The sequence below is a fragment of the Euphorbia lathyris genome, chromosome 3, assembly GCF_963576675.1.
Source record: "Euphorbia lathyris chromosome 3, ddEupLath1.1, whole genome shotgun sequence".
In the NCBI taxonomy this organism is placed as follows: domain Eukaryota; kingdom Viridiplantae; phylum Streptophyta; class Magnoliopsida; order Malpighiales; family Euphorbiaceae; genus Euphorbia; species Euphorbia lathyris.
The window spans coordinates 99,851,670-99,875,905 of NC_088912.1; the positions used below are offsets into that span (position 1 = coordinate 99,851,670).

The 24,236-nt window shown below is 35.6% G+C and overlaps 1 protein-coding gene and 1 long non-coding RNA gene across 4 annotated transcripts; both read left to right on the forward strand.

The window, feature by feature from the left end:
* The first annotated feature begins 1,090 nt into the window (after positions 1-1,090).
* On the forward strand, positions 1,091-9,131 carry LOC136223958 (transcription termination factor MTERF8, chloroplastic-like). Of its 2 annotated transcripts, none has more exons than XM_066012133.1 (2): positions 1,091-2,345; positions 7,893-9,131. In XM_066012133.1, the coding sequence occupies exon 1, from the start codon at positions 1,176-1,178 to the stop codon at positions 2,343-2,345; it is 1,170 nt and encodes a 389-aa protein (XP_065868205.1). In that variant the 5' UTR covers positions 1,091-1,175; the 3' UTR covers positions 7,893-9,131. The 2 variants fall into 2 exon arrangements, with proteins under 2 accessions (XP_065868205.1, XP_065868204.1); XM_066012132.1 differs by having other exon boundaries at positions 1,091-2,318.
* A 4,462-nt stretch (positions 9,132-13,593) lies between these two features.
* LOC136221927 (uncharacterized) lies at positions 13,594-15,743 on the forward strand. Of its 2 annotated transcripts, XR_010685396.1 has the most exons (4): positions 13,594-14,203; positions 14,349-14,479; positions 14,651-14,967; positions 15,484-15,743. It is a non-coding gene; the product is annotated as an uncharacterized lncRNA (long non-coding RNA). The 2 variants fall into 2 exon arrangements; XR_010685395.1 differs by lacking the exon at positions 15,484-15,743 and having other exon boundaries at positions 14,651-15,135.
* The last annotated feature ends 8,493 nt before the right edge of the window (positions 15,744-24,236 follow it).

The window sequence follows — 24,236 nt, forward strand, 5'->3', positions numbered from 1 at the left end:
ATTATTATGTGGGGTCACAATACACGTGTCCAAATGTGAATTGGAGGTCCTCCGAGTGATATGGAAGACCTGGTGCTTAATATAAGAAATCATCCATTTCAGTGTTCCCTATAAATTAGTGAGAATTTGTTTTTTTAAGGGATAATGTGCAAAAATACCCCTAATGTTTATGGTCATGAGTAATTTTACTCTTAACGTCCAAAATGGTGTAATTTTACTTCTAACATTGGCAGCAATATCAATTTTACCCTAACATTATCAAGTTGGGTCAATTTAAAAAATAAGTTATTAAACCATCTTCTAGGTCATGAATATTGTCATATACACTTCACAAATGAATCATTTTATCACTCATTAATAACAGATCATAAACATATTATTGTATGTGAAAAAATTAAAAAAAAAATTAAGAATTTGACAAAAAAATTCAAAAAATTTCACCGAATTTATAAATATTAATTCCCAATTCTATTATTAAATCACACAAAATATGAAATAACGAACGAATATGTAATTGGTCCAGAATAAGAAACAAAATATCTGTGTTTATAATAATATCTGAAATTGATCAAATTTGTCAACTTTATGGATAAATTGCTCTTGGCTACTAACGTCAAGGGTGAAATTGCACCATTTTAGATGTTAAGGATAAAATTGCTCATGGATGTAAATGTTATGGGTATTTTTGCACCTTATATTGTACATCATAAATATGGGTGACACGTTAACATGAGTTAACTCAGATCTCTGACCGAAACGAAATGTGACAGCCACATGTCAGATATTTTTATAAAAAACACAAAATTTTATTTTTTTTCATAAAAATATCGACACGTGATAGTCATATGTGGATGTCATGTGTCATTTCGGTCAGAAATCTTAGTTGCCTCATACTAACGTTTCACCTATATCATTATTCTGATATTTTTTAATCACTGAAATTACAAGAACGACCCAATTGAGACAAAACTTTAGATTGAGTGATTTTATGATTTTATTGAAATAAATTAAAGTTGAGTGACCATTTTAAGACAACCATATAAACTCAGTGACCATTTAACCTGGTTAGATCCCCTTTTGATTAATAAGATTTGCCTCTTCCTGGAATTCAATAGCCCTAGTTTCTGCATTCGATCCTCATCCATTCTCAGTTCTCCTTTTCTGAATTCGCATAAATGGCTAATCATTTCATTAGAAATATCATGTTCCATTCTCACATTCGATTACGTTTTCTTCATTCTTCTGTTCCTCCATCACCCACCACTCCAACTGCTTCTTCATCGTTTACTGTTGAATTCCTCGTCAATTCATGCGGCCTTTCATTCAAATCTGCCCTTTCTGTCTCCAACAAGTTTCAGCTCAACGATAAGACTCCACAGAAGCCTCAATCTGTACTTCAGTTCCTTAAATCTCATCATTTCAGCGACACTCATGTGGCCCAATTGATCGTCAAACGCCCTCAAGTCCTCAATTGCAGAATTCACAACAATCTCAAACCCAAATTTGACTACCTCGTCAAAATTGGCTTTGAAGGTGAGCTACTTCCCCATATCATTTTGTCAAATTCGGAAATTATTGGAACGTCTTTAGGTTCCCGAATCAAACCGTCTGTCCAATTCTTGAGGTTGTTTTTAGATAGTGATGAGAAATTTATGACGGTTGTTAAGCGTTCTTCATGGTTATTGACTAACAAGTGTAAGGTTCTATTGCAACAAAATGTTGATGTTTTAATCAAAGAGGGAGTGCCTGCTCATGTTGTGGAGAGGTTCCTAATTTTGCAGCCAAGATCTATATTCCAAAACCCTGAAAAGTTGATTAATGCTGTGAATTTTGTTAAAAATCTGGGATTTGAAACTACTGATAAAATGTTCATACATGCTTTTAGAGTGATGATACAAATGAGTGAGTCAACTTGGAAGAACAAAATTGAGGTTATGAAGAGTATGGGATTTAGTGAGGAGGATATTCTAAAAGCTTTCAAGAGATGTCCACAATGTTTATCTTACTCTGAGGACAACATTAGGAAGACATTGCATTTCTACTTTAATACTATGAAGTTGGAGTCTCAAACTATAATTGTAAATCCCAATCTACTTGGGTATTCAATTGAAAAAAGAGTTCGTCCAAGGTATCATGTTTTGAAGGTTTTGGAGTCAAAGAAGCGGATAAAAGGGATGAAGGGGTGTAATCACTTAGTGATAAGTGAGAAGAAATTTCGGGAGAAATATATTGATCAATTCATAGATGAAGTCCCTGGTTTGTTGGAGTTCTATCTTGGTATCAAGGAAGACAAAAGCTCGGTGTTTGATGGAGAAGAAGTAAGTTTTCCTTTGCAATTAAAATAGGTAAATAGTTCTTTGGATAGTCTTAACTTTATTAATTATGGTTTTGGTGCGCTAATTTGTCTTTCAAATGCTATTAGAATTGAATTCAACTGACATATATTGCGGACTACAATTTTCGCAGAAATTGTTTCTTTGAGTCATCATGAGTATAGTATAATAGTGTAATGTGGTGTGCGTTGATCTCTGTGGAGACAAAAGTCTCACTAGGATGACCAGTTATTAGTTGTTTTCTGTTTTTGTTCCAGTCTAACCAAAAAAACCTATTTGAGGTGTTTGTGTCAGTTTTATTAAACTTGAAATCTGGCAAAGTGAAGAATGATTCCATAACACCTCTTTCCATATTAAAATGTCCATTTGGTTCTTTTTTTTTTTTTGAAGAAAAAAACGAATTCATTAAACCAAATCAGAAGAAATAATTTCCTGCAACCAGACCGGAGCAGAAAAATGATACAGACTCGTTAGCATTGGACAGGGCATGCCGTGCAACGGCATGGGCTCCCCTGTTTGCTAGGCGCGGAGAAAAAGACACTGTGTAATCGTGTCGGTTACCTAAAAGAAACTTACAATCCTGGATAATTGAACCAAAGACTGAATAATCTAAATCAACAGAACTAACACTATTAACCACAATCAAGGAATCGTTTTCAAAACAGACATTAATACAGTTCAAATGAAGACACCATAAAATGGCTTCACGTAAGGCCAATGCCTCACTTTCTCTGATTCCTTCAATTAATGGGAGGAGGCGGCTACGGCATGCCATGAATGAGCCGTCGAGCGGAGTAAAGCCCCAACCCCACTCCGAGACACGGAGCTGAAGAGAGCGGCATCACAATTACATTTCACTGCGCCTGACGGGGGTCGAGTCCACCTTCTTCCATGCGTCTGCGTAGCCGCAGCAGATTTGGTTCTTTTTATAATTCATTTTTGTTGTTTCATTCCAAACATTAGATATAATGTGTTTGGTTAGGTTTGAGAAATAACTTCTCATAATTATCTTTAAAGGAAAATCAGTTAATATCTAATATGGACTAATGGAGTCGAGACAAATTACCTTATTTTAGATTTGTATTTCTTGTTGTTTTGGCATTTATCCCAAACCATAGAAATAATAAAATTTTATTCTTACCATTTTCAACTTGGATTTTGGGTCCAGATAACAATACATTGAACAATTTTGGGTCCAAGTGACTGAACTGATAAAACATGACTCTTATTTGAATCGAGAGGCTGAGACATGGGGCATAAGGAGGTCGGTGCATTCCTGACTATCGAGAACCACTCCTATAAGGGTTGTCCTGCCCCTGCTCACTCCTTCATCTTCATATGCAGGGTGTTTATTTGCACCCTAACAGATGAAAGGTTATACTTTTATTTTTTTTTGTTCCAGCCCAAGTCAAAAGGGCGTTGTTTTGGTGCTGAACTCAAAATACCAGTTCACTTCAAGCATGCAAAATTTGAATTTTCATTTAGGAAAGCTTATCCAATTCGTGATGCTTTCTATTATTTGGTAATTGTTATTAGTCCTAAGACATCTTTAGCTTCAGGTATTTGTCTAGGAAAATTAACTACTTTGGAAACATACTAGTTACCTCCTGAATTTGCTTAAAGTGGTATATAGATCGCTTGCGTCCACATGGAAAACAGGAAAAGCTAGGGGATATTTTGGATAAATTAATATGATAATTGGTGGTGAACTAAATATCTGTTCAACACTGATCAAAGTGTGCAAAATATGAATTTTCATTTAGGTAAACTTATCCAATTCTCTATTGTTGTGTTGCCATGACTATAATCTATCGGTAATTGTTAGTACTCCCTTCCTTTCATCTAAATTCTCAAGCTTCTAAAGATATTTGGAAAAGTTTAGGTTTACAAAATGCCTTTCTGTTCAGTTCAGCTTCGGTTTTATGAACAGAGTGGTCCATGCTCAGTTCTAGCTAAATTTTCTATCTTGGGGGGTAAAATTAGAGTATTTTGTGTTATGAGAGTAAAATCGAACTTCCAACCTTGCAGGCAAATTCGACCATTATCCGTAGAGAATGTGATTTTTTGAATTTGAGATTCTAAAGGATAATGTATAAAAGAAAAGCTTAAATCTTAATTGATGAATCAGAATGAATAACCTTGTTACATTTTCTGCTATATGTACAACAAGTTACAGCAAAGAAACATCTAAAAAGTGGGATAGACATGATGACATCAACTGTGTGTTTTGCACAAATGATAAATGAGAAATACATCATTTTGTTCTGTGTTTTGAATTGCCATATGCATAAACTTGTGTCAGCAAACATGATGAGTTGTCAGGAACTTAGGATAATTTGTGTTTCAAATAATATTAGTATTCAATTCAATGGATATATTTTGGGGACTGATTTAAAACTCCCCCTTGCATATACTTATACCTTTAATAAGATTGAAGGAACACATGCTACTGATTTTTATAACAAAATTGCACAAAATCTTTCTTTGAGTCACCCGTGAATGTAGTGTGGTGTGCCTCTGGTACGCATCGAAGATATTCTTTTTGTTATCTCTATGGATTTATCTCCCTAAGATGACCTATTATTAGTTGTTTTTTGTTTTTGGGTGTTCAGTGTTCCAATCTAACAAAAAAAAAAAAAAAAACCCTAATTGAGGTGTGCGTCTCCCTAATATGATCGCTTATTAGATATTAGAATTTCTAAGTCTCTCTCACTTGCCCTGCTTGTTAGCAAAGGCAACTCATTAGTGCTGAAATAAAGATGTCTATTGGCCAACTATTTAAACCTCTTGTAAATTCATCTTGGCAAATATAAGTTGCAATGAGGTCTGGAAAGAGCTTTGGTTAGCCAATCAGTCAATGAACCTATCCATTAAGTGATCCCAGATCACATGGCAGTCAATATTCAAAGTGTTTCATTTTCTCATAGGATTAACTACAATGTGTGTAGCCAACTGATTATTGCACTACATGGAAATAGGGAGCTATAGATCAATCTGAAACTCTTTTAGTAGATAAGACAACCACTTCAACTCGCAACTCGTTGTTGCCATTGCTATATAGTTAGCTTCAGCTTAGGATCTGCCCACTGTGGATGCTTCTTCGATTTCCAAAACACCAAGCTTTTGCTTCTAGCCCAATCTCAATCAGTGTAAGCTTGTTGGTTGAGCATCCATCAAGGTACTCCTGCATTTAGTAATTTCTCATTCATCCACCTCTCAATACCACATTTCACATTTACCTATACATTTTCTGTTTGTTACTTTGGAAAGAAAACATCATGTGGAGGCAGATAAGTTTGAAGTTAAGATGAAGAGTGTTTTGCTCTTGTTATTGATGTTTGATTATAATAATGGTTGGTTGAGCATCTATCTAGGTAATCCTGCATCAATGAAGTCCCATGTCTATTGGAGATGTATATTTGTAATAAGGATGCTAAAATGGTTGTTGCTTGACCCAGAAGAAATAACTTTTGCCATAGAACCTTTTTAACTAAAAGCTCAAGCTGATAGTTAAGGTCCAATTATATATCTTATATTAAGATTTGACGCACCCCCACACGCAAATGGCCATTGGGCTTGCAGCGTGTACAACACAGACTCATCCCGCCATGTGCTTTTAATTCCAGAAATTAATGAGGCTGCCAGGACTTGAATCCTCGACCGTTTGGTGGACGAGGCTCTGATACCATGTCATGGAACCGTTTTAATTAAAAGCTCAAACTGATAGTTAAGGCCCAATTATATATATATATATATATATATATATATGTGTGTGTGTGTGTGTGTATATATATATATATATATATATTTTGATAAAATGCCACATATCATTCCATTAACTTAATAATACAAATACAACATGAAACAAAGCGGAATAAAACCTCCATCCCATACAGGCAAATACCCACAAAGGGAAGAAAAATACTACAAAGAGCAATACATAGACTACAAAGAGCAATAAAAACCAGAAACGATACAAATACAACAAACATAGAAATCATATCCTTCTCATAAATCGAATCCCGTTGAAAAACCGTTGTAATCCCTACTTCATCCTTTAGGCTCTTCCGGACGTTCAGATCTGAGTCCTTTCTGTTTGTGTATCCACAGAGATTTATAGATCTACGGACAAGATAAACCTTTTCCGTTCTTGCTAAGACCGAAAAAAGAATAAAAGAAAGGAGTAATGCTCACAAGAGTAGATCTGGCGGAAAAAGAAGTTAAAAAAGGTATATAGACTTCAAACTAACAAGAAAATGTAAATCTAAAGCTAAAACCGAAAACCGAAAACTAAAATATAAATGGGAGGAGGAAGAAGGAAGACAAGCTTTCCTTCTTCCTCCTCTAAGCAAACCTGCAAAGTGACGGTGGTAGTAGCGGAAAAAATTGATAAAAGGGGAGAAGAAGAAGATTGAGGTGAGGAGGTGAGAGGGGGTGGCCCAATCATATATAGATCTGGCAACTTTATGTATTGAAAACTTGTTTAGTCACTTTTGTGTTGCAATGACAGGTTTGCGTACCTTTCTTGCTTATTTTTAATTTATGTAAGCAAATGATGGACAAAAGCTCACTTCAACACTGAATTCAAATTGTTTAACTGATGAATATCCTAACAATCTAAGAGATGAGATTAGGTAAATAACAAATTTAAGCAATGTCCGAACAATCTAAGAGAAGATAAGCCTATGATAGAAGTTCTTCCATATCATAGAGTTTTGGACTAGGCTGTTCCCAGGCAGTAACTTCCATGATATTCAAAATTTTGAAACTATGAGATGGTTATGGTCTTGAATTGAATGTACTAAAAATTGGAAGCACATCTGTTTTTATCTGGTCACATAAGCCTAAACAGGCTAAACGATGCAAAGATAAACGATATTTGATTCGTCTAGTTCCAAGCATGAGCTTGTACATGAGTTGTGTGGAATTCATATGCAAGATGAGGTTGTATGCCAGAAAATGAGATGAGATGTTGGTTATTGTCATGAAACCGATTGAACTAAAAGCTCAAGCTAATAGTTAAGGCCCAATCATAGATCTTATATTAATCTCCGACACACTCCCACGCAAATGCCCTTTGGGCTTGCACGGACTCGAACCCTCGACTGTTTGGTCTTAGAGGCTAAGATACCATGTCATGAAACCGATTGAACTAAAAGCTCGAGCTAATAGTTAAAGGCCCATATTACCATGTCATGCAAATAACTCAACAAATGGGGCTGCTAAGAATCGAATCCTGGACCACTTGATCACACTGGCTCTGATACCATGTCGTGGAACCGATTGAACTAAAAGCTCGAGCTACTAGTTAAGGTTCAATCATAGATCTTATATTAATTTCCGACAGTTATCAATCACTGTCATTGACCTCTTTTGCTTTTCTTGCTCTTCATTTCTAGAATTCTTGTTGGAAACGTGCCTTCTTGAACTAGTCTGCAGAAAAGTTTTAATTGTTGTTTGATTTTAGGAAATAAGTTTTTTTGTTGTTGTGTATGTTGAGGAGTAGTTACACTGAGTTTTTATAATTTCCTCTTTTTTTTATAATGCCTGACAATGTAGGTAATTCAGGTTCTAAGGGGATTTGGTGCTTTGTGTTTATTCTTACAAGTTATTTCCAATACATTGAAGATTGGCTTTTGAGGATTGTGCCCATTATTTAGGATAAATTACACCCATGGCCATTGAACTTTACCATTTTAACATTGTGGCTACTGAACTTCAATTCTTAACAGTATGGCTATAGTTTTACACTTTTTAATATCGGTGGCCACTCAACACCTCAAAACGACAGTTGTCGGCTTCAAAATAAAAAATTCGAAGAGTTAATGATATTCTAAGGAACTTTAATTCTTGAATATTTTCATTTTGTGGTCGTTTAGGTGTTGTTTGGTTAGGAGAGAGAAAGTAAATTTTTACAGAGAGAGCTCCAAAAAATGTGATTTTGGAAAATAAAAAATGTGGTTTCATGGTAAATGTTGTTCTGAACAACTTTAGTTCTTGAATATTTTGATTTTGAGGTCGTTAACGGTCATTTTGAAGAGTTAGTTAAAATTGAGTGACACCCGATGTTAAAAAGTGCAAAGTTTAGTGGGCATACCGTTAAGAATTGAAGTTCAGTAGTCATAATGTTAAAATGAATAAAGTTTAGTGGCTATATGTGTAATTTACCCCAGTTATTTATAGAATTCATACGGCCTAATTACTCTGGTTAAACTGGAGCTTTGTCCTTTTGTTGGAGTCTCTAATTTGTCTTGTGAGATTCTAAAAGGTATGATTTCTAATTTTGACTAGTATCATTTAATTGTGTAGTTTGAAGAGAGGAAAAAATCAATTTAATCTTGTTGTGTTAACAAGATAATTTTTACAGATTGTTTTACCTATTGTTTACTGTTGAAAAAAGCTGATTTTCATGGCGCATGAAAATGAGCTACTAAACATCTCCTAAATAGTGAAGAAAAAGAAGTTAAATGTATAAGGAAATGACTAATATATATAGTAGAATTGAATTTGCAAGAAACGGTTTATCTTTTTTGAATTTAGCACGTACAGAAACGGTTTATCTTGTCTGTGGATTAATAGATCTACGTGGTTGCAACAAAAGAAATATTCACATTTGAATTTTCGTAATGGTCTAAATGATGATGATTGGATTCAGATGCTTTTCTACAGATTTGTATTTACGAGGAGTATATGTTTTTTTGTTCTTTTGTTTTTTTAGTACATTTTATAGTTATTTTTGTTTTTTTTTGTAGTCGTTTTAGTCCCTTTATAGATATTGTAAAGTTTTATTCCTTATGTTTTTTTTTGTTATACTGGTTGTGGTTGTTTATTCATCTATTAAAGATATAAATAGAGTTTGAAAATTTTCATTTCGAAATGGTTATCGACCAAATTCTGAAGGAAATCCAAATGCAAAATTTTACAAATTATAAGAAATAGAGTTTTTTTCTTTTTGTGTTTGCAAGCTAACTCTTCAATTCTGATTTTAGCAACAATTTCATTGTTTAACAAGTTTAAATTGAGTCATGATGTGATAAGTTAGATAATTGTTTATTAAATAATGGTCTAATATATTATTTGCCCGTGAGGTTTTTTCAAAAAAGTTTGATTGGCCTCATGAATTTTTAAAGTGCTTCAATAGCTCCTTTAATTTGTATAAAATGTTCAATTAGCCCTTTCAATTTGCATAAAATGTAATCAATTGATCACTCAGTTGTAAAAAAGGAAAATAAATGCGGCTGATGTATTTCACGCATGGTGCCAGATCCTATGGTGCTTGTAAAGAACTGGTGTAACTTTGGCGAATTCAATCGGGTGACAAAGCGAGTCGATCGATTCATAACTCGGACATGAAGTTTATCAATGTAAAAGCAAAATTACATTGTCTTTATATACAACTAACCTAACAGATTTCAATAAAATTAATTGTTTAAACCAATTATAATTAAAAAAAACTGGTTCAGTTGAATTACCAATCAAATAATAAAATTTATATTTTCAATTTAAATGTTTAGAATATTATAAATTAATCAAATACTTCACGTAATTCAGTAATGTTTAAAATTAAAAATTTAGAATTTTTTTTCTAAAAAAAATTAGGCATGTTTGGTACAAATTGAAGTATAAAAAATATATAATATGAGTAAAATTATATATTTTTATTTAAATATAAATTTAGTTCGGTTTTTGGTTAAATTGATTTTTTTCAAAATATTGATAATCGAATCCAATCAAATTATTAAAATAACCGATCCAATAAAGAATTCAATTCTGCTCTGGTTCGATAATAGATTTTTGGATTTTTTACTCACCCTTACTTTATATGTGTTCCAATTTGTCATATTTTTTGGTGAGGTAGAGGACAGAAGCCCAAAAGGATAAAAAGCAGAAACAAGCTACACAACCCGGCTCAGAGCAACTCCTATTTGATCATCAAACATGGTGTTCCGAAAGCCTGCAAGGGGTGCATCATACTCATTATTACCCAAAGACATAGTTCCTGTGAAGTTCGCCAATCAGACAGCAGCACAATTCCCCTCTCTGTAGGTGTACACAAAAGATAAGACTCAATCTCTATCACGTATTTTTTGACACTTTCCAATAAGCCAATAACAGAGATGGTGAATAGGGACTGCACTCAGCATAAAGTTTAAGACAATTTGAGAATCCAACTCACTATAATACAACGAAACCCTTTGGTCCATGCAACTTGCAAGCCAAAATACAACCCCCAAAGCTCGGCAAAAGTCACAATACATATACCAATATTCACTGAAAAGCCTATAATCCATCATCCTCTCTCATCCCGGATCAAGCCCCTTGCACATGCTCTGCCAGGGTTCCCTTTACATGCTCCATCCGAGTTAAGTTTAACCCACCTCGAATCCTGCGACATCCAACTTACCCAGATAACTTGCTTCGAGGCGAGATAATTAGTTTGTGGATTGTTAAAGGCATTGTGACACTCCATAAACTTCTCTAGAAGGAACAACACTTTATCCCTACCAAATCGAATGTCGTTGAATACGAAGTCATTCCGCCATTTCCATATCCACCACAACGTAATGACAAATCAAATAGTTCAATCAAAACTATTATACCTGAAGCCAACATGAAGGTTACTGTCGATCCAAAGTTCCAAATTCATGGTAAAGAAAGGCTGCTGGAAAGTCTGAGGGATAATTTGACACCACACTTCCACTACGTTTTGATAGTCACGGAGAACATACAAGATTGATTCAACCCCTCCACATACGACACATATTGTAGAATTGCTCAAATGACGTGCAACCCTTAATTCGTTGCAAAGGATCCAGTTATGATTTGCTAACCAGAGAAAAAACCGAATTCGTTCAAGTACTTTGAGTTTCCAGATGGTGGAGCATAGCGACTGGATCCATAACCTCCTCACCAACCTATGAAACAAAATCAATTACAAGTGTAATTTGTAATATTCCAATTTTTTCTACGTAAACAAATATGATATTTTATTTTAAATAAAATTTTCTCCCAGAATCCTAATTAAATAATACTTCATTACAATATTTTAAAAACTAGAATGAAAATCGAAGTAAATTAATAACTTGCCCAGAATTTCATCAATTAACTCAGATTAATTTAGTAAATTATAAAAATGCTACTTGAAATATACTTCAGTTCATATTTTGGTACTTCAATTACATTTTGTCCCAATAATATACTTTAAGTAGTGGTAACTGGACAGTTTAGTATGCTTAGCCAGTCACTAATCGGTCAATCTGAGTTTTGATCATTTTTAATTAAAATTTTGACTAATTTATCTCTTTTACTTTCGTTCTCTCTCACACACACTCTCTCCGAATCCTGCTAGGTGAAAGCCCTTTCGCTTGCTAACCTCAAAAAAGACGCTTCCCAACTCAACCCACTCTACTATTAAAAAATAGGTCGATTGTAATTCGAGTAACGAAGTCTTGCTTTTGTCCTTCTTCTTTTTCTTTACCATGAATTGATGCGCTCCTAGAAAAAATAGGGTTGTTACATAAAGCCATATCGAGAGAGATCCTCCTTGTTGCTGCTTAGTCATTTCTCCGTCAGAGAGTTTCTTACGACATGCAGACCAACATAAATGTAGCGACGGAAAAGAAGATAACTAATTACATCATTGCATATGTATGAAAGTTCAGTAGCTACCCTTGATCCAAAAAGTGTTCTTTTTGCAAAGGATGACTCTTCAGTTCTTCGTCAAAATGCTTCGCGTCTCTATGCTTCCCCCATTTTCATTTCTTCCTTTTTGCCCTTGTTGTCTTCTGTTGCCCCTTCCCTTCATTCTCTAGCTTTTATATTTGGATTTGTTTCCAATGTGTACGTTGGTAATTCTCTGATCAATTTGCATTCAGTAACTGATTTGTTTGAAAGATGCCTATGAGGTGTTTGAGGAAAGTCCTGATATAGATGTGGTAATGTTCAATCATATGATGGATTTAAAGCTTGGACTTGATAATTTTGCATTGATGTCTTCTCTTTCTCCTTGTGCAGAATTATATTGAAAAGAATCGATAATTATAGATGAGGGTTGAACAAGTAAGAACTTTATTTTTAATCTATTATGTAAATTGTGTAATAACATTCTAAAGGGCGAGCGACACATCATCCGTATGCATTTTTTTTTTGTTTTTTGCAACTGAGCGATTAATTGATTACATTTTACACAAATTCAAGAAGCTAACATGAGATTTTATACAAGTTAAGGGGACTATCGAAACACTTTGAAAGTTCAGAGGACTAATGAAGTTTTTTGGACAAATTTAGGAGACAAATGATATATTACCTAAATAAAATTAAAAATAATAACTTATTAAACAGAGCATAACTTTATTCTTTCTTCAATAGTATTAAAAAGATCATAATAATATTAAAGAAAAAACGTAATTTGTGAAAAAAATTAAAGATAAATTTGCAAATCAAATAAATACAAATAAGTTTTGCTAAAAAAAACTAAAAAAAAACTTTTGTTTTCGTTAAAAGAAAATTAAAAATTGTTATCTATCTATTAATATATTAAAACCCGGATACTATGATCGCTGATGTGGCATGTTTTTAGAGTTTTCGTTGACATGTCAATTTTCTAGAGCATTGAGTTAATTTTAGTAGATTTTTATTTAATAAATTTAAAACCATATTTATTATTATTATTTTTTTTGAATCATATTTATTATTATTTTTAGGTATTAAGAAAACAACCAATGCTCCTACTTTCAAGATGGAAACTGCTACTAGGGGTGAAAATGGTCCGGTTTGGTCTAAAAACCGAATCAAATTACCTCTATTTTTTAAGATCAAACCAAACCAAATTATTTTGATCTGGTCCGGTTTGGTTCATGTTTGGACCAAACAAAGCACTAGATACTTACAATTACTTGTACCCTTACTAACTAAACAATTATATAAAGAAAATGATCATATAATTAGTTTTTCTTTTGTATATATAGTTAGTTGAGAGAGAAAAAACATGTTTAATTGTTTTTTCTTTTCTATATATAATTAGTTAATTAATTTAAAACCTTAAAAATTAAGAATAACACATATTATATTTCGGTTTGATTTTGTTCGGTTTTGGACGGAGCAAACCGAACCGAACCGAAAACCAAACCAGCTTAAAAATTAAGACCAAACCAAACCAAAATATAATTCGATCCGATTTAGTTCGATTTTTTTGATCAGGTTTTTTCGATCTTTGAGTGTTCGGTTCGGTTCTGCTCACCCCTAACTGCAACCATTTTCACACGATGTCCCCTCTTTCATATTCTCATTTGTATTCTTTCTTTTCTTATTGTTTCTCTGAGCTACTCACAGTTTTATTTTCCCATCTCCACTTCCTCCCTCCAACTTCTTCTTCTTTCTCTCAAATGAGACTTCATCTCCCATGGCCGAACTCTTCACATTCCGCCACCCATCAGCTTTCTGGCGTTTAGCTTCCTCCCATCGAAGGCTTCGAATCTTTGCCGTAGGTGACAGAACTTGTGGTGGATCTCCACCCTCTTCCACCGATTATGGTGTTAGTAAGAGGCTCGCCTTTTTCCTTTCTTATTCTGACAAGATATTCCATAATGGGCATTTCTTTCAATTAGTATGTGCTTTCTTAAAAAAAAAAATTAGGTTCTTGAAATTGATTAATAGACTGTGATAATTGTGCTCAGAAAGGATACTTTCAGTTCTGTTCTGCCAATACAGATGGGTATTCTTTAGAATTCGACACATTTGGGAGAGACAGAAGAAGTAAGCCCTTCCTCAATAGGTGAGTCCATATCTAATTAAATTCAAGGATTGTTCAAATACCCTCTTCATCCTCCGTTGTTAGTGGCTTACCTCCTTTTGAAGCTTAGTATTGCTCTGTAAGTGCCTCCTCTTTTAATGAAATCCATTAGAACATTTTGATTTACTTATGTTAAATGCTTCATTAGCAAGCCGGTGTTTGATGACCACTAAAATTTTGCTCTGAATTTTACTTAGCTCTGCCTTTTTACATCCTATGTGCAGCGTACTGTGTAGTGGCAGATGAATCTGTTGGCAAGCAAATTCCAATTGCCTCTCTAGAGCCTGTTAAGGATGACTTCAATAAGAGATATGGTGGAGGAAAAGCTGCAACTGCTCAGGCCAATATTTAAAAGGTATAGAAGAACTACTGGTCTTCTCGCCCTATTTTTGTAAATTTTCACATGGAGGTTCAAAGGAAATGGGTATATCCTGCTTTGGCATGGATGTTTTATAATGTTGGTGTAATTTTTGAGATGGATAACATCATGAACTTTTTATTCTTATGCAACAGTTCTTCCCTGCAGGTTCTTGATCGAGGTGAAAAGATTGAGTTGCTGGTGGATAAAGTTGAGAATCTGCGCTCCCATGTTAATGGATTTCTATTACTACTCGCACGAATTTTCATTCACGTGGCCATCATAAATAGTGCATAATGTGCATTGTTTGAAATACTAATATATGTGATGTTGCAGGCCCAAATTTGGTGCGTAAAGGGAACTAAGATGAGTAGGAAGATGTGGATTCAGAATATGAAGATGAAGTTGATTGTTTTGGGTGTTATAGTTGCTTTGATTCTTATCATAGTGTTGTCTATTTGTCATGGCTTCAATTGTTAATCTCGGTGAATATTTTCAGATGCTGTTCTTGCTTAATATTTTGGGTATTAGAGTGCATTGTCTGTTTGTAATATAGGTATACTCAATGCCTGCAGTTTAAATATCCCTTTTGGAAATGTTGTTAATGTATCACTTTTGATCGAGTCTTTTTAATTAAGAAATTTCTTTGTTCACTCCTGGTCCAAGTATGTAGCAATTATGCTTTGTCATATTCGTATGCTGCTCACTGCTAATATGGTCATGTTTACTAGCCGCAATGTCCTATATGTTGGGTCCAATTATCATGATCAATGCTTTGGGCAGATTTTACATTGTTTTGGAGCCACAGGGTCAGTTTCAATATAAAGTGTATGTGCCTAACTAGCATTTAGGAATATTAATGTATTAAGAAGAGAGTTAGTACAAGTTTGTTATTTGAAACAGAGCTCTTTTTTTTCCTGCAGATTTTGGTTTGCTTGGTGTGAATTTTCAAAATTATTGTCCACAATTTTGGTTTTCTAATATATGCACTTTAACTGCAGATCGTGTGGAGAAAATTAATCCAGAGAATAATCAGTTATGCTCTATTCAAAGATGGGAAAATACCTAAATTGACATGTCTTTTGGAAAAATTTGATGCTGATGTTTCTCGTAAGAGCTTTCATAATAGGCATTTCTTTCAATTAGTGTTTAAAACTAGGCTTATTAGGATTTTCTCTTTAAATAGCATGGATGATTGCTTCATGTATAAAGTCTCCATTAACAAATGTAATCTGGATTCCATTTTAGAGTGGAAATGAAGTTGGTTCTACCTCAAATTCTGTTTTCTAATATTGGTGTTGTTTGATAATTGACTAGAGTTTATCACCTCGGTTATTCATAAATGTATTTACTTTTTGTGATTATGAAGATAGAAAGCAATCAATTTGGTTCGATTTTTCTTATACATGAAAAAAAACACTACCAAATCTGAAGTACCAAAAGAATATTTATAGAATGTGAATTTCTTTGTCGTTATGATGAAAAACCATAAAAGCAAAGCAAGATCAACATTTTACAGCTTAATTGATTAATATGGAATGGGCCTATCTTTCTTTTCCATTATTTTCTGCGTACAAATAAAATACACTTGCCTTCCACTTCCACATACTTTTATATATTATGTTTTAGCATATTGTTCCCGCAGGTTTGTAGCACAGACAATGAACATGCACGAGCTGGAATATATATGTGCTTTTTTTTATATATTTTCATGATTTCCTATGTTTATAGTTCAACCATTTGTCAAAATTTATCCTGACGTTTTTTATGAAGTGTAGATTTAACCTTCACATACAAAATTATTCAAATTTAATCATACGTTATCGAAAATTTGAAAAGTTGGATTGTTATTTAATGTCACATTAGAACTTTCAAACAACAATTACGTCCAACATATTTAATGTGTCACTAACACAATTACAAAAAAACCATGTAAAAAATGCTGATAGGTAAGTCTACTGCTTAATTAATTATGATTTTTTTTTATTGTCATGTATTATTAATTTAGTTGCAAATAGATGAATAACAATTTTTTTTAACCAGTGTAATTTTATCTTTTCAGTTTCCCTTTCAATCTGAGGTCTATTTACTAAGAAATATATATATTGATTCTCCAATTCTGTATTGTAATATATTAATAATATTTTGTATAATTTATATGAATTATGAATTAATAAAAGTTATATTTTCGTCAAAGTATTTTTTTAATGACAGTGTACTTAATTTTTTGACCACTTATCTTCCACTTAATAGGGTATTTTAAGTGATTTACTAAACCCAGCCCTAATTTTACACTTCTAGCCCCGTGAATAGATCGAAATACCCTTTGCACTAAATTTCAAAAAACCCAAAACCTCTCAAGAAGCCGAAACGATTTTTGCTCAAATCCGGACAAATTAGTGAGCCGAATCATGGATGGTGATAGAAACCGTAAAGGAAAAGCTAAAATGGTACGATTTACCGCTTTGTTTCGTTGATTTTTGCATCGATTTGAAGCTGTTGTGGTGTTTAAAAATTTCGACCGGAATCGCAGTCGGGCGTATGAACATCACGCCCGATCTGCGGTTCGGGCGTATGAGTATCACGCCCGACCAGTGGTTCGGGCGTGATAGCCACATGCCCGAACCAATGGTAGGGCGTGATGCTCATACGCCCTAACCATTGATAGGGCGTGATGTGTATACGCCCGACCAATGGTTCGGACGTGATTCCCTTACGCCCCCCTTTTTTAATAAAAATTAATATTTTTTAAAATTTTAGTAAATTTAGTGTAATTTTAGCATAATTATAGTAAACATTTTAGTAATTTAGTGTAATTTTAGTATAATTTAGTATAAATTGAGAATAACTATATTATAATTTTATTAGTTTAGTAGTATTTTAGCATAATTTTATAAATTTAGTATAATTTACATTATTTACAATTTTATTAATTTAGTGTATTTTTTTTTGTAGACGGAGCGGCCTACTAGGGGTGGGAAATCCATCCCGTCATCTGCTCGTCGTCTAGATATGGACGACGAGGATGATACACCACGGCATACGAGATTGCGTGGTATAGATATTTCTGGTCGTAGGCGGAGAGGGGCTGCGACGGAGCAGTTGAGGAGGGGGGCGATTGCGGATCAGGCCGATATTCATGGCTCAGAGGGGGCGACTGATTTTGATGACAGAGAGCCCGATGGCGATTCTTTTCAAGACTACCTGGATGTGGTAGCCCGGGCAGTGCGACAGTCCGCTGTTGCACATGATCACGAGGTTGAGGAGAGCGATGAGCAGCCGACCCCGGGGAGACAGCCGACCCAGCGCGTAGGAGGTCGTTTTGCGAGTACAGGTATTTTTTAGTATAATTTTAGTATAATTTAGTATAATTTAGTATTTTTTTAGTATAATTTTAGTATAATTTAGTATTTTTTAGTATAATTTTAGCATAATTTAGTATAATTTTAGTCTAATTTAGTATAATTTAGTATTTTTTATTATAATTTATTATAATTTAGTATTTTTTAGTATAATTTTAGTATAATTTAGTATAATCTAGTATAATTTTATAATTATCAGGGACAAGCAAACGTCCCAAAGGTAGTGAGGACGAGAGCTGGGTAGTTACTGCACCGGTTGCTGGTGGTCCCGTTGATGGTTTCGTGATTCCTAGTTTTCTAGGACATGTTGCCTCACGGATGTTGGGAGGAGAGATTCGGTCGTTTCTGACATGCTACAACAGATCATCAGCATGCCGAGATTTGTGTCATTGGTTTTCTAGTGCGTCACCCGAGGTAAGAATAATATAGTGTGTCAACATTTATTGTAATTCGTATTTTTAACTATAAACATACAAAACATTCTGTAATTGTATAAATTGTATATGTGTCATTTTACAGCTGAGGGAGATGATCGAGAGGACTGGTTTGTCTCACCTTCCACATTCCATGTTCAGGAACCTCGACACTCCGCTATTGACTGCGTTCGTGGAGCGGTGGCAGTCCGATACGAACTCCTTCCACATGCCGTTCGGTGAGATGACTATCCAGCTGCATGATGTGTGGCAGATTCTTCGGATCCCGATCGACGGTCGGATGGTGTCCGAATCTCCCCCTATTGACTCGCTGCATGCCATGTGCATGATAATGTTTGGGGTGAGTCAGGCTGAGCTTCTGTTGCCGACTAGTCATTTATGGGGAGGTGGAGGTGTATTTGTTGGGGCTGTACAGGGGCTTCTCGCCGAGGGTAGGGATGACGCTACTCGGGCCACAGCGTGGACGTGGCTTATGCTTGGATCCACTTTGTTTGTTGACAAGAGTGGAGATAGGATTAGGCCGGCCCATCTTCATGAGGTTTATAGCGGTGTCAGCGGGGCAGATGGACTATCATGGGGGTCTGCCCGGCAGCTGGGGATAGCAAGCAGAGGAGACTGCTCAGGTATATGCGGATGTTTGACCCTACTGCAGGCATGGATATATGAGTATTTTCCGATTTTCCGACCGCATAGAGGAGCTCACCTGATCCCAGCTGACCATGCCCATGCACTGAGATGGGAGGTCGGGGTACCAGACAAGACGACCGCTCGACTAGATACCTTTCGGGGGCAGCTGGATCGTATGACGGCGGCAGAGGTATTTTATAAAATTTTAGAATTTATTTAGTTATTATTTATAGTATATTATTTTTTATTGAGTATTACTTTTTTCCAGGTGACGTGGTTGCCTTATGGTCCTGTCGTCGCTGATGATCGGCTTCGAGTGTCCTACGCCGGTTGGATACGGTGTAGAGACATCGTCGAGCCGTATATGCCCGACCGAGCGCTGCGACAGGTCGGATATACTCAGCCTATCCCAGCTGAGCGTATTAGACCTGATAAAGCAGTACGACCATGGAAGTCGTTATCGTACAGGCTCACGCATTCCTTAGTCACAGTTGAGGACACCTGGCGGAGATTTCCATCGGCTCGGGGCATTGATCGGAGGAGATGCCGACCAGTTGGATACGATCCCACTGCCTGTGATCCTGCTTATATGGATTGGTATATGCAATATTCGCATCCCCATCTCCTTCATGCACCACAGGCTGGACCGGTACAACATGCTCGCGCCAACAACGAATTTGTAAGTTTATTATTTTTTAATATTATTATTTAGTATTAGTTTATATGTGTTTAATTTTTAATATTTATTTATTACTTTTTTTTCAGTGGGTTAGCTGGTTGTGGCGTGTCACCCAACTATCGGCTACCCACCGATCTGACGAGGATGTTTCACGCATTAAGAGGGAGATGGATGAGTTTATGGATGCGTGGTGTCGGGCGAGCTGATTTTTTGTTGTACACATTCATACATTTAAACACTTTTTGTTGTAGATATTAAATTTACTCTATTACGTTTATAAATGTTTATTAATGTTTATTTTAATTTTTATGTTGTTAAATTTTTTTTGTTAAGTACATTTATGTAGTTACGGGCTTAACGGACTATTTACGGGTTTAACGGCCTATTTACGGGATACATGAGCTATTTTTTGCTCTCCCGATACACGGACGTGTGAAGATCACGCCTTTCCGTGTGGTCGGACGTGATAGCCATACGCCTCACCGTGTGGTCGGACGTGATAGTTCCACGTCCGACCACACGGTGAGGCGTAGGGCTATCACGCCCGACCACACGGGAAGACGTGATCTTCACACGCCCCACCATGAGGTGAGGCGTGATGTCCATACGCCCGTGCATCGAGAGAGAAAAAAAATAGCTTTTTACACCCCAAAACCTATGAAAGGGTAATTTCGTCCTTCCACGGGGCTAGGGTGGGAAATTGGGGCTGGGTTTAACAACACCCTATTTTAATTACAAGTTAGAAAATTATATAATTTTGTTATCTTAGGTAATATCATCCTTCTTAAAAAAGCCAGATAACAAACGTTTTTTTATTTTTGAAAAGATAGCTTTTGATACATATAGATAATTGTTTAAAAAACAATATTCAAATTTCATAAGTCCTTAATTTTCATATGAATCAACAGAAGCTATGAAATATGCGATGGAAATGTAAAAAACTGTGCAATTCTAACAAACTCTGTAAATCAAAATTATAATAGGTAAGCTTTTTTATCTATAGATTTAATATTTATTGATTCCTATAGTTTTAAGTCATTGCTTGATTTTTTTTTTATCAAAATATTATAAGGCATCCGTGCAATCGCTTGATTTCTTTTCATCAAAATATTATAAGGCATCCCGTGCATTGCACGGGGTTCATGCTAGTTTTATAAATATAATGAAACACTAATTTTTTAGTATTTAGGGTTTGAAATTAAAAACAGTTTTGAAAAGAGGAAATAAACGTCCTCAAACAGAAGTTTAATATTGATTAAAAAAAACCAAGTCCATAAAAATTATAGATGAATTAAGTCCAACTAACCTTTTTTATATCTTGCAGATGTCTTGTACAAAATTGTTGCGAGACCCATATTTAATATAATTTTGTATTAAGAAAATATAAAGAGAAATAAATAAATTGCAAAAATATTAATTTCAAATGGTTAAATGTTTAAATCACGCACCTCAGTATAGTGAAACGGTGAAAATAAATCTTACTACATTATATTTAATTTTTGTAATTTAAACTAATAAAAAAGGACGGCCCAGTGCACTACCCGGCCCCGCTGAGCAAGGGTACAGGGAGGGTTCCTACCACAAGGGGCACTGGGGGCAAGCCTTCCGCTGCCAAGTTATTTGGCAAGAGACCGCTCCTAAAACTCGAACCCGTGACCTCTTGGTTGTTACAACCTAGGGTTTTGAGAACAGAATTTAGGAATAAGAAGAAGAAAATTGAGAGAATAGAAGTTTGTATTAATTCTTTTCATAAAATGCTAATACAGAAAAATGACCTTTATATAGGAGCATAATTGCTCAGGTTACTTAACAACTAAGGACTTGACTAATGCTTAACAAAGCAATTGACCCATAACAGAATAGCTACTTTCCCACCTTATTCCTCCTTTGGTATGTAACAATACCTCCCCCTTTAGAGCATTATTGTCCCCAAGAATGATAAAACTCACGAAACTGAGAACTGATAGTAGATTCATCCTCTCAAGTGGCATCCACTGCTGAAAAACCAGACCACAGAATTAACAACTGTGGAACTGAAGAAGTACCCACCATGGCCGTGCGAGTATTAAGAACTTTAACAGGCTGGATATCCCACTCTGCATCAGTGATAGGAGGAAGAGTAGTAAAAGTAGGGATCGTAGGATCCAAACGTTTCTTCAAAAGAGACGCATGGAAGACATGATGAATTTTGCGTATAGGAGGTAATTGCAACTTATAAGTAATAGAGCCAATGCGTTCCAGAACTAAGAAAGGCCCATAATACTTAGCTGATAGCTTAAGGCAAGTGCGAAGAGAAACAATAGTCTGGCGATAAGGCTGCAACTTGAGGAAAACCATGTCACCAACATTGAACTCTCGATCAGAACGCTTCCTGTCAGCAACCTGCTTCATGCGATTATGAGAAGAGGTTAAACACTCCTTAAGAAAAGAGCTCATAGATTATCGGGCTTGAAGGAAATCTTCAACAGCATCAATAGGGGAGTTTGTATTAGGGACCACAGGAAGTTGGGGTACACTTCCATATAAGGCTTGATGAGGACTCATCTTAATGGAACTATGATAACTGGAGTTATACCAATACTCGGTTAAACTCAACCAACTATGCCATTTCTTAGGAGAAATAAAACACATACTCCTGAGATAATGTTCCAGACATTGATTCAGCCTTTCAGTTTGACCGTTTGTTTGAGGATGGTAAGCACTACTAAACTTAAGTTGAATGCCTAACAACTTCATAAGTTCTTTCCAAAATGCACCTGTAAAGACCTTATCCCGGTCTGATACTATGGACTTAGGCATGTCATGTAACTTGAAAACACAATCCAAAAATGCCTTGGCAACCTGAGCTGCATTAAAAGGGTGCAAAAGTGGAATGAAATGGCCAGATTTAGTAAATCTATCTATCACCACCAGGATAGTGTCAAACCCTCCAGATTTGGGTAGGTTCTCCACAAAGTCCGTGGAAATATCCTGCCAAGCCCTTTGAGGAATCATGAGAGGTTGCAGAAGTCCTGGTGTAGACACCGAGTCGGAGGATCTGTGATGAAAATCTGAAAACAAGACGGTTGAAGCGATTGATTCCGGAAGTTTTGAAAAACAAAAAATATAAAGAATAATAAGGAAGAAAAAGTTACGACGGGTCGCTGTTGCCGGTAAGGTGATTCGCGTATGCTTAGCGGCATCCGGCGCGCGGTCGACGATGGTCGGCCGCCCGCTCGATGGCACGGGGCGTGCGCTCGGCGTCCGTCGGACGCACGCATCCAACCACGAGTGGCACGCGCTCGACGTCCGAGCAATGCACGGACCCGGTGGCACGGTGCGCGCTCTCGTCGGCCGCTGGGCATGCGCGCCCGGCAGCACGGAGCGCGCGTTCGGCGGTCGCGACGTGTGGGCGCCCGATGGCACGGAACACGCGCTCGGCGGCCACGGGGCATGCACGTCCGACGGCGCGAGGCACGCCTCGGAGGCCGTTGGACGAGCGCCCAACCACGTCGGGCGAACGCCCAACGGTCGTTGGGCGAACGCCCATCCTTGCGTTGGGCGGCCGCCCATTAGGCCTTGGGCGGCCGCCCAACCACCTTGGGCGACGCCCGATTTTGCTCGGGCGTCGCCCAAACTTCCGGGGATCCGTTTCCCTATAAAAGGGCACGGATCCCCATGCATTTAGGGAGGATTTTTGGAGGGATTTTCTCACTCTAGACATTTTTAGAGAGAGAAAATTTATTTTTTGGGAAAAAACATTTTTTTTCCTAAAAATTCCGAATCTCCTAAAAGTTAAAATTTTATCAAAAAATACATTGGGAAGCGCGATTCGTGGAATCAATCGACGTCAACCGTTCGTACCGAACTTAAGGTATTATCCGAGGACTAGACTCTTTTATTTTATTTATTTCCTTCTTCTATTTATTTTCATGTTATAGATTTTATTTATTTAGTTATTCATTTATTTTATCACGTTTTTCTTTAATTTAGCGTATTTATTTAATTTTTGTCTCGTGTTGAATAAAATTTGGTTTTGTTTTAAAATAAAAATCTCGTTTTGATATCCCAATACGAACCGTGATCCGATAAAAAGGTAGTTCGGGTATTGAAAACGTTGTAATTATAAGTTTTTTAATTTAAAAGAAATTTCCAAATAATGTTTAAAAATAAAAACGTCGTTTTAGGAACTTCCGTTATTGACTATGATCCATTTTTGGTAGTTCGGAAATCCAAATCGATTGAATTAGACTTAATTTAAAGCTTTTGAATAAATCTAGAAATAATAGAGTGCTGCTGTAATTTACCATTTCTGTCATTAATTGCTATTTACCGACGGATTTTCCGTCGGTAAATCTGCCAGAATGTAAAAAATGCTGTTTTAGTCCATCTTTCTTAACTTTTAAGCTTTTAATCCTTTATATATATATATATGTATAGTTATGTAATATAAATTTTCAAATTATCTTTTAGCCATTTGGTATATATAATTATTTAAGATGTTTGTGTATTACTTTTTATTTTATTTTTAAACATAAGTATATGTATATATATATATTCTCTTTTTCTTTCATTTGAGTTATATTGGATTTTATTTTAAGTGTTATTTATTTGAGCATTTTGGAGATAATTAGTAGATATTAGTAGATAAATATATATTATTTTTGACATTT

Bases quoted from the DNA above. Each gene is read 5' to 3' on its own strand.
- LOC136223958 (XM_066012132.1), top strand. From the start codon at position 1,176: ATGGCTAATCATTTCATTAGAAATATCATGTTCCATTCTCACATTCGA. The intron at 2,319-7,892 runs GTAAGTTTTCCT...CTGACAATGTAG, and splicing joins CGGTGTTTGATGGAGAAGAA to GTAATTCAGGTTCTAAGGGG.